The 10,993-nt window shown below is 32.3% G+C and overlaps 1 protein-coding gene across 1 annotated transcript; it reads right to left on the bottom strand.

Moving 5' to 3' along the window:
• Positions 1 to 2,037: 2,037 nt before the first annotated feature.
• On the bottom strand, positions 2,038 to 6,338 carry LOC129312128 (cysteine-rich receptor-like protein kinase 43). The gene is made up of 6 exons (XM_054954725.1): positions 6,064 to 6,338; positions 5,809 to 5,948; positions 5,229 to 5,439; positions 3,866 to 4,100; positions 3,489 to 3,639; positions 2,038 to 2,697 (listed from the first exon to the last, which is right to left on the bottom strand). The coding sequence occupies exons 1-6, from the start codon at positions 6,125 to 6,127 to the stop codon at positions 2,293 to 2,295; spliced, it is 1,206 nt and encodes a 401-aa protein (XP_054810700.1). The 5' UTR covers positions 6,128 to 6,338; the 3' UTR covers positions 2,038 to 2,292.
• Positions 6,339 to 10,993: the final 4,655 nt, after the last annotated feature.

The raw sequence follows: 10,993 nt of genomic DNA, 5'->3' as shown, positions 1-10,993 counted from the left end.
TATGAGCATGGCGTGTGGTGTGTGGAGAAATATACCTATATTTATGAACCTGCGTATGATGATTGAAGTACGGACAAGTTGGCGTATGATGACATAACTTTATGCATGTTGACTCGAGAACATTGATGGCATAGTTGCAAATTAGAATGGATGAGAATTTATCTTAGTTGGGAGGTAATTATATTGCAAGTCTGCATGGCATGGATGGCATGTAGATAGCTCTCAATATTGGATAGATATGGCACCTGCTCCAACAAAGGTTTGGTATGAATTTGACTTAGTTGATGATACTCACTCTGAGAATGGGTATATATTACTAGCAGTAAATATGACACTCTATGGGAATTTAATTAATAGAGAAGTCCATGGTTCAGTTTACACCTCTCTCTCACATTGTAAAGTTTGGAATTGTCTAGTCACACAGATAGGTCCTATTATAAGATTATAGGCTATGGACTCAATCAAAAGAGATAAGGGAAAAAATTAATTAATCATGCATATTTAAATATGTTACTTTGATATGTGATTGCAAATTGCCTGCATTTCATGCCCTTTACTTATGCTTCTATTTGTTAAAAGTTAAAATTTTTTAGTTATTGAGATATTTATCTTACACCATATTTAACATTTTACATGTGAACAAGGGAAAAGAACTAAAGGCAATAACTAATAATTATATTAATAATATTTCTTATGTAGAGAACTATTGTCTTACATTTATGTATTGCTAGCATAAGGACACATTGTGCATTTAAGATTGTATTGAAATTATAACTGTGTTATTGAATTCGTGACTAATTTGCTAACTATCTAGCCAATTTGGTGAACCATGCTTATGATAGCTTGTGTTATGGCTAGCAAATTTTATTGTGAGAAATTATACTTAAGATATTATTAAATATTGTGGGTCTAGTCGAAAGGTAAACCTAAGCCTTTGGGTCCTATAATATAATTAGAAAATATTGAGATTAATATTTATGTGATCTTGAGTGGGACTTGTATGTAATTTGTTCAAAGTTTTCTTTTTTTTTTCTATCATGATAGTGGCTAACTTAAGACATTAGTTTTAATTAACATGATAGTGTAATTTAATTAGTGGGTAAATTGTGTGGTCATTGTACATCCTATTCCCATCATCAACTTCCTTGTATTTTTTACATGGGTTAAGAGTAAAAATGCTCTGAAAGTTTTTTAAAAAGAGCATTAAATATTCTTATCTTTTAGTTGAAATAAATTTTTCCTAAAACTTCAAAAAAATAATCAATTTCGCCCCACTATAAAATACAGGAAACATTGACTATTAAAATCAAAATTGGACCAAATGAAAGACAATTGGTGCTCATTAATTTGTCTTAGGTTCTCCCTCCTCTCAAGTATTCCTCTTCCCATCTTCTTTCCTATTCCTTGGTCCATAAAGTTATTTCATACTTAGCACAAATCAATGAGCGTCGCCTGTTCTTCATTTGGTTAAGTTTTAATTTTAAGTAACGGTGGGATAAAATTACTTCATTTTTAAAGATTTTGAGATAAAATTGCTTTAATTAAAAGATAAAGATAGTCCGTGCTAATTTAAGATTTTTTTTTTGGCTTCAAGCGTAACCTTTTTTACATCTATTGCTTTCGTATCAATTGATTTGGCTCTGACTTGGTTTTGGTTATTGAACGTTTCTCATAACTTCGTCCAACGTTCCATTTCATCACATCACAATCCAAGGAGTCAAACCTCAATGTGTATTATATTAAATTGTGAAATTGACTACACACCTCGGCTACTAAATTGATTGATTGTTCACTATTGGAGATTATTAAATTATTCAAATGTAAACAGAGTTAAACTAATATTACAAGTCTGATATTATATAAAATTTAGCTTCACTGTTAATATAAAGTAAAGATGAAGAATTCATAAATTTAAAGTTTAATTTTTAAATTAAAATATAATATTATTTCTACCATTTACTCACTGAATTAGTACTTTGTTCCTCATCAAACACACGTGTAGTTCAAGCATTGGGATTCCGATATGGAAACAGGATGAGGAGTTCTAGGGTAAGATGAATAACAAGAACTCAGGTAATTTCCCAGCATTTTTACATAAAGAATTAAGAGCCTTTAATCAGATTAACAAAAGAAACGAAAGAATCAATTGCTATTAACTTAATACTCTCCAACCCATATCGCTAATCCCTCTCATCATTTACACCCTATTTCACATATATTTTTACAACACGAAGGAAAAAAAGAATAACAAAATCATCATAGCCCCCACCTCCCTTCCCTGAGAGAGGAAGCCTAAACCTCATGCATGGGACGTTTTCCACGAGCGTCAATTTCTCGAGCAGCAGCGGAGCTTGTTGCCGGTGTTGATGCAGTGGTGGTACAGTTATTGCTAGAGTCAGAAGTACGAGAATCAGAGTCACCACCAGAAGTACCGGCTGTGGTAGAAAATGCAGAGGGCCTGCGAGGTCTTCTGTATCTGGAACCAGGCGCTCCTGGTCTAGTCGGCTCTTCCATGTGGCCCGGCTTCTTCGACAGCATCACCACCACCCGCCGCATGTTTGGCCGGAGCCGCGGATCCCCTTGAACACATAGCAGACCCAGTTGTATGCACATTGCTACTTGATCTGTTACTGCTGAAGCTGCTAACGCAGGGTCAACCATTTCTAAGCTCCTCCCTTTCTTGTAAAGCTTGTAGGCCTGAACAAAGGCAACATGCTTGTTAGCCTCTTAGGCAATGTTTGATATGGAAGCTCCATTCACAGTTGTTCCCTGACACATGAAAAAAGGCCACTGTGGCTGGACTGCAAAGTTGCTGCTTTTTAATTTTGTTTTTTACCCTATAAGAAAGAAACATTCTAGCATTTGGTCCAACCTTTCAACAAAGGTATAGCAATGAAATTAATGTTTTGATTTAACATATGCAATTGCTTATTAAATCGGGTACATTTACCATAAAGAGGAAAAAAAATAACTTTTACTTAATACTCCTTACAAGAAAAGTTACCATTTCTCGATATTTTATTGTAGCATAAACTTTATTATCATATTAAAAATATTTTAAGGAAATTTCCACCTTTTTGGCAGAAGAAGGAAACAAAAAAGCAAATCCCCTTTCAACAACTAAAAAGTTTAATTATTTCTTTTATTTGTGTGCAAATTGTCAAAACTTACAGTTAGGTTTCTTGGAGACTTCTCAAGATGCGTTTAGTCTGTCTTTTGAATTTTCTTTTCTCAAAGGCTCGATGGTATCAAAGTCATAAACGCTATATATGCATGAACACAGGACGAAGTAATTAAAAGTTGGGCAAATTGGGTTTGAATTTTGGGACCTGTTCTTATTGTTGGAGCATGAATGTTATGCGGTTATGAGCATCCCTAACCATAAATTAATCAAACAAATAAAAAAGCCACTTGAAAAACGGAAAGGTCAAAAGCCTACACCTAAACCCTCACAAAAAAAGCCAAAACATTAGATAATTCAATCTTACCCAATCAAGCAGATTATGTGCATCCACCTCAAGGCTAAACGCTGAGTTTCTTTGGCCACTTATCAGCTCCAGCACCAAAACCCCATAGCTAAACACATCTGCCTTCACTGATAAATGTCCATGCATCACATACTCTGGAGCCATATATCCACTGTATATTTCACAATTTTATAAGATAGATATCTACTTAAATCACGTGACCATGCTAACTCCAATTTTAATATAGTTAACAATAGAGGTTTTGATACTGTTCATAGATTGTCAATTACTGAATCTTGGATTTGCTGCTTATTTTTCAAAGTTTGGTAGGGTATTATAACCAAAACTTGTTTCCATCAAACAATATGAATTGAAGAGGTCAAAGTTGAAAAGTATACTTGGTGCCAGCCACCCGTGTATTGACATGAGTCTGATCCTCAGGGAAGAGACGAGCCATGCCAAAGTCTGCAATCTTGGGCATCCATTTATCATCAAGCAAGATGTTACTGGCCTTGATGTCTCGGTGGATGATGCAGCTATGCGAGTCCTCGTGAAGATAAAGTAAACCCCTTGCTATGCCTGTGATTATGTCAAACCTCCTTTTCCAATCTAGCTGCTGTCTTCTGTGGGATTCTGCGATAAAATAACATCACGTTCTCTATCAAACTCTGTCTAACAGACGGACAAAAGAACACAGTACGGAAAGCACTAAATGTTGACATGTCCAACATAGATACTGCAGGTCAATGGTACAGAGGTCAGGTCCAACAATAGCAAGGAAATACTTTAGAAGTTCAATGCCATTAGCCCTTAAATTGCGTGGAACTCATACTTAAACAGGTTTATGCTGACTCCTTACACAAGCAACTAGCATAATACATTTTCTTGAAAACTTCACCCGAAAACAGAAACAATACCCAACAAGCTTTGATGCATGCCATCCATCTAAAGTTGTGTTGTTTGTGATTGTAAGAATTCGAAATTTTGACATCAATCAATCATAATCTTTCTCACCGTCACTTCCCAATGTAGAAGTAACAGTGATCCGCATGACCATCAAAACTCTAAATTATAACTTAACAGATTAAGTGACACCAATGAAAACATATTGGGAAAAAAATGAAAAGAGAGAGTGAAATTGAAGGGTCCCCCCCCCCCTCTAATTAGAGTTATGATGGGTGTGCAAAGATCAGTCAAAATGGGTGCTCGGTTAAGCACAATTTTATCTGCGCAATTAATGCATCCAATGAGCAATTCAATGCATGTAAAGTCGATTTCTAAACTCTTAATCTTAAATGCCGTCACTTTCAGAGTTCCCGGGAAATAATTTACTCAAAAGTTGAAGAAAGGAAAAGATGGATGGCCTAAGGTTCACGGTGTTCAAAGGCAAATACCAAATTGCCGCAGTCAGCTTACCCAGCTGAAAACGAAATTGAGGTAAAAACCCCATAACTTCAACGTTGATATAATTTGGGCCTCGAAGTTAACCTAATTGAGCAATAAGCAAGTATGGAATTAAATTTAACTTCTCTCGTTGGAGGAGGTATAGAAAAAGAAAATGAGAAAGAAAGATACTACAAGAAAAGTTCTGTAAAAATGAATACCAGGTTAAATATCTGTGGGCCAAATAATATGTTTTACATTTCAAAATCCGAGACAATGAATGCAAGTTCTGCATTCATTCTCACAAACAAATACAATTTACGAGGATTTCATTCATCTATGATGTTATTGAACAGGAGAAGGAACAGGAAAACTTACTGAATAGAAGTTTGTCAAGGCTCTCATGAGCAACATACTCATACACAAGTAGCTTCTCCGTGCCATGGACACAATAACCCAACAAATTCACCACATTCCGGTGCTGCACGCGAGCCAGCAACCTGGCCTCGTTCACGAACTCTTTGTTTCCTTGATTTGAGCTTTGCGATAACTTCTTCACCGCAATCTCTCTTCCATCGTCCAACTTCCCCTGCAAGTGCAAAAGGAAAAGAAAACCAAAGAAGATAAAAACCCACAAGTTAGAATAAGTCTTAGGATTTCAGTTTACCGAGTAAAAAAAAAAAAAAAACTCATTTTTCTGTGAGACATTTTATCAAACATTAAAGTTTCAGGAATTGACCAGCGAATTCCTTGTATCCAATCTCGATTGGGTGGAAAAATACTTTCCAAAAATTCAAAATCGTCAAACCGCTCGAGTTCATTTTCAGAAACTTGAAGTGATTGAATTTTTCTCAGCCATAGCAAGACGAAGAAAGAATTCTTCCCGCTCAAATTTATCTCACCAGCTTTTCCTAGCAACCAAACACAAATAATTGGTGAAATTCCTCGTCGATCGTACCTTGTAGACGGGTCCAAAACCTCCCTCGCCAAGCTTGTGATGAGAATGAAAATTTTTGGTAGCAGCAACTAACGTTTCATAGGGAAATATCTTTTGCTCCTGGGCAGCAATCCTCTCTAACTCTTCTTCGTTGCTTCCCTCTGATCAACCAAAACCCAACAAAAACAGTAAGACTATCAGAATCAAGCACCCAGCGAACATAAGATGAAATAAAAAGGGAAAAAAAAAAGAAGGAAGGAATTATAATTTATTTACTAGAACCAAATTTGAAGGGTTTAATCAAATTATGAAGAAAACTATGAGTATGAGATTTGGTCATGGCGCTTGTGGTTCCCAAAACCAGCCCATGAAACAAAGAACAGAGTAATCCGGAATCCCCCAAGCCAGAGTAGCAGTCCTAATCACCGTTCACTCTGAGATTGATTTAGCGAGGGAAATGAGAAATGGAGCAGAGAAGGGGGAAACTGGGAAAGGGAAGGATGAGGAAGATGAGAGATGAAGAGAGTTTGTAGCGTTCGGAGAACATAACAAATAAAATCTGGAATACGAAGGAAAAAGCAAGCGTGTTTGTTGACCAAGTGACCCTTGCTTGACTTGATGCTGATGCCATAAGGCGAAAAGTCAAGGCCCATGGTAATTCACTTCACATTAATCTCTCCAAATACAGAGCGAGCAGCCATTATTACATTTCTCATCACCAAAATTAAGGGGAGCAAAACCAAACTAAAATCAAATCGAATTAAATTTTATTTATTTAATTTAATTTATTTGATTTTTTAATTTAATTTAATTTTTTTTATTTTAAATATTTTGATTAATCGGTTCGATTTGATTAGTAAAATTTAAAATCGAATAGACCGAACAGACCGAATTATATATAATTTATTAATTTATAAATTATTTTATTTTTATTTTTATTTTTTATTTTAATAAAGAATAAAAAATAATAACATTACTTGAAACCCCATTTCAATCAGTCACTCTCATCAGTCGGTGTTGTGACTGGATTATGAGTCCATTATTTGATCATCGGTGTTTATTTGTAATTATTTATTTGATTATCCATGCCTTTATAATATTTGAGCTTTATGTCATATGAGTGTAATTAAAATGGACTCATATTGAAAAAAAAATGAATAGAAAAAAAGTTTAATTTTATAGTATTGTTTGTTTTAATATTTAAAAAATAGGTTCAATTTTAATAGCTAAATATAAAACCAAAAAATTGAATTAACCGACCAAATTGAATTATTAAATTTTAATTCAGTTCTTATTCGATTTAATTCGCTTATTCGATTCAATTTAATTTTTATTTTTAATATTATTTAATCGATGTATTTTATATATTTTGAGACCAAATTAAATCAAACTGATTGATGTTCAGCCCTAACCACAACGGCCTGGCCACTTGCCCCATCATGAAAAGGCCTTTGTCCTCAACTCGTCATTTCGTGGGGTGCTCGTCACAGGACCCATGGGCCATCATTCTTCTTTGTTTCATTTCTTCTCTTCTGTTAACTTTACTTCTGTCAACTGTTCGATTGGATTGGCTTGAGTGACACATTGTAGATGGACGGTAAACTGTCATAGTTTATAAATGGAGAAACTGATGCAGAGGTCCCGAACGGTACGGAGGTTCAAAAGAATGATTAATTTAACTTAAATTTCAAATAACAACTTATAAAAAATAATAAATTTAATTTTTAATTTTATAATTTTATTATAATAAATTTATAATTTATTTTTAAAATTTTAACATAATTAAAAAATAAATTTTATTTATTTTTTTATTAAAATTTAAAATACGAGTTGCATATTCATTATAATGAAATTATAAAATTGAAAGTCGAACTTATAAATTTTTTTTAAGTTGAATTAATTAATCTTTTTAGACCTCTCTATCATTCTCTTATATATATATATATATATATATTTAAATTTTGAATACTAAAAAACTTGATTAAAAAGGATAATGTTAAATCAACATTGTAATTTTTAAGTGGGAAAATATCATTCAAGGACCATTAAAAAAATTTAATATCAATTAAAGACCAAAAATTTTGAAATATCGCTACAAGACTAAGGGACTTATTTGAAAATAATTTTATATGAGAAAAGACTACAATACCTTGCCTTTTTTTATTGAAAAGAAATGATTAAGCCATTAATTTTATCCAAAAATATAATAAATTTTCAATTATACCCCTCATTTAAATGAAAATTTTTAAAATTTGATTATATTATCTCTTATAGTTAATAAGTTTAAAATGAGTAATGTTAGAAAAATAAAATTAATACTACTAGCACCTATAAGTGCTTTATGTTAAAGATCAATGAATCCTTCTAGAACGCGCCCTATAATGAAGACCAAAAGGAGTGTGTACATATATATATTCCCTTTGGTTTAAAATATAAGTATCTTTTAATAACAATTCATGTATCAATAAAAATTCTTATTCTTATAAAAATATATATCATTTTTATTTTTCACCCTTGGTTACAATTCATGATGAGTGAGAGGAAGGTCATAAATTCACATATATAGAAATTTAGGTTAATAAATATATAAGGCAAAATGAAAAATTTCGTTTACAACTACTAACTTGATTTTATTTGGAATCAATATTAATTGAAATAAAATGTTTATATTTTAGATTGGAAGGAATATATATATGTGTGTGCGCGCATGCATGCATGCATGTATGTTAGCATAGCTAGAGTCGAGGACGATGTTGCCCGCTTATTTAATTCTCTTTATGAGTCATTTCTATCAACTTTTTCAATACCAATTCAAAAAAGTATAAAAAATAAAAGTGTGAATTTCAAATATACCTCTATATAATAGGTCTAAAAAATAATATAATATTATTTTTTTCTTTTACAGAGTGTAGTTTTAAAAATATCTTTTAAAAATTACCTAAAAAGCTATACTATAATTTATAAATAAGGTCAAATAAACTTTCTAAAAGGTGCTTTGTAAATAACACCAGAAGGAATACATAATAGTGGACCATTTGAGGAGAGGGGATCTTTCTTTGTTGTTATCCTATCCTCAGAGATTGGTGGTAGCATGGAATGAAAAATTGGATCGAATTGGCCACTTCAACCAGTAAACCAGTGAACCGGTCAGTGGTCCAGTTTGATTTAAGCACTAACCCATTGTTAAATTAACCCAATTAATTTGGGGTTAATTGGAGATAAATCAAATAACTCATTGGATTGATTGGGTTGGTCGAGTTTAAAAAAAATTGAAACATCTTCCTTGTTCAAAGTCAAAATCAATCGATCCTTAGCCCCTAATTTTAGATATCCAAAATCCTGTTCGGCTCTCGCTGCTCTGTCCCTCTGAAACATCACCGTCTAGCCTTTGTCTCTCACTGTTCACTTTGTTTGAAAAACTCCACCTCACCGTCAATGCTAGTGTTGCTGTCTTCCATCGACGTTGTTGCTTCCCTTCACTTCAGCAGTTCAGCAACTTAGTGCTTGCCTCCTTGTCTCACCCCTGGTGTTCTCAATTGTGTGTCCACGTTTAGCCGTTTTTTTCTCGTTCAGTTGCTCATTGTGGCCTGTTGCTTCTAGTTTGAAGAAAGAAAGAAGAGGGAGGAGATGCATCATCGTACCCAATTTGCTTTGCTTTGGAGAAAGTTTCTCACTTTTTCTGGACTCTAGTCACCGTGATACGTTACACTTTTACTTTTAGAATAATAAATAAATTAAAAATAGCAAATAGATTTGAAAAATAAAAACTGACTTGACCAATAATAAAAAAGTTATCTGCCCAAGAAAAAATTGAGATAGGCAACTCAATAATGTGAGGGTGGTGGATAAAAGAGGACAACTAATAGATATATGTGCATCATTAATTGGTGGTGCACAGGGGCGGGAGGTTAGTAGCTCCAGCCTAAAAGCTAAAACAAATACTTGTCATGGCCAAAAAATTAATATTTTATATTATTAATATATCATATTTTGAAAACCTGCACGGTTTTACCTATAAATAAATTATTGTTTATTTTTATGTTATTATAGTCTTTCTCGTTTTGGAATAGTTCTTATCATCTTAGATAGTATAAATTATAAAATTGATGAAAATTTTAGTGTTTATAATTATTAATTTTAGGCTATTTAATGATTGACAGAATGAAAGGATAGATATTTAAAATGTTGTGTTTTATTATTGTTAGAATTGTTATTGTATATTGTATGAGATATTAAATTTTAAATATGAATAAATGTCTTGAGAACTAATGTGATTTTGTTTAAATTATTTTATTTTATTATGATCAGTTTGATTCTAATTTAACTCTCGATTGAACCACTAACTCTTAATCCAATACCTTAACTGATTCAAATTTCAATACCCTAATGGTAGACTTCTTCTTCTTTTTAATTATTTTTTTAAAATCCATCACAGGATGATGACCGGGAGGAGGAGACTAGGAGGGATCCTCTTCTCGGGGCTTTTGTCCCCTGTTAAATAAGGAAAAAGTTATAAAATGTCTACAAAAAATTTCAATTACCCCTTCTACAAATATTCGATTGCCTCCATTCGGGAAAAACGTTATTTGTCTCCTTGAAATTCTTCACTGCTCTCCCTAAAATTCATCTGATCCAAAAACTTATCTACTTATAATAAACTTAAATAAAAATAGTTTTAAAATGGAGGGAGCCATAATTAAAAAAAATAAATAATTTTTTTGAGGCGGTTTGGTTTATAACAAAAGAAAAGAAAGTAGATAAATTTTATTTAGTAAATATTAAAATTAAAGACTGCATTGTTTTCTAATATTTATAAAAATTTTGGTTTATAAAGACATTATCATTTTATATTTAATTTAATTTTAAAAATTTGGTTGTATAATTTTATGTTTTTTGAATTTATAATAAATTTAATGTTTAATTTAACTTATGAAATATTAAAATATTATTTTTAAAAGATATTAATATTTATTTTAAGTACAATTTTTTCTTCCAGATTAATTTTTTGGATCTGTCACTGGTCAAAAACATTTTTCCCGTAGGTATCTTAAAGTGGTTATTACAAAAGAAAATCTTAAAGTGGTTTTTATGTTGGTCATTGCTGACAACTTTATCTTTTTTTTTTTTTTTTTTCTGGCGAGCGCCCCTTCCAGCGAGCGAGAGGTGGTGATTGGTGAAGGTACATTAATTTTAAAAATGTTTGAAT

This window comes from Prosopis cineraria, unplaced genomic scaffold, assembly GCF_029017545.1.
Source record: "Prosopis cineraria cultivar Desert tree isolate PC_DT_omini unplaced genomic scaffold, ASM2901754v1 PC5, whole genome shotgun sequence".
Classification (NCBI taxonomy): domain Eukaryota; kingdom Viridiplantae; phylum Streptophyta; class Magnoliopsida; order Fabales; family Fabaceae; genus Prosopis; species Prosopis cineraria.
The sequence above is the reverse complement of the archived record's forward strand: the minus strand, read 5'-3'. Positions and strand labels throughout refer to the sequence as shown.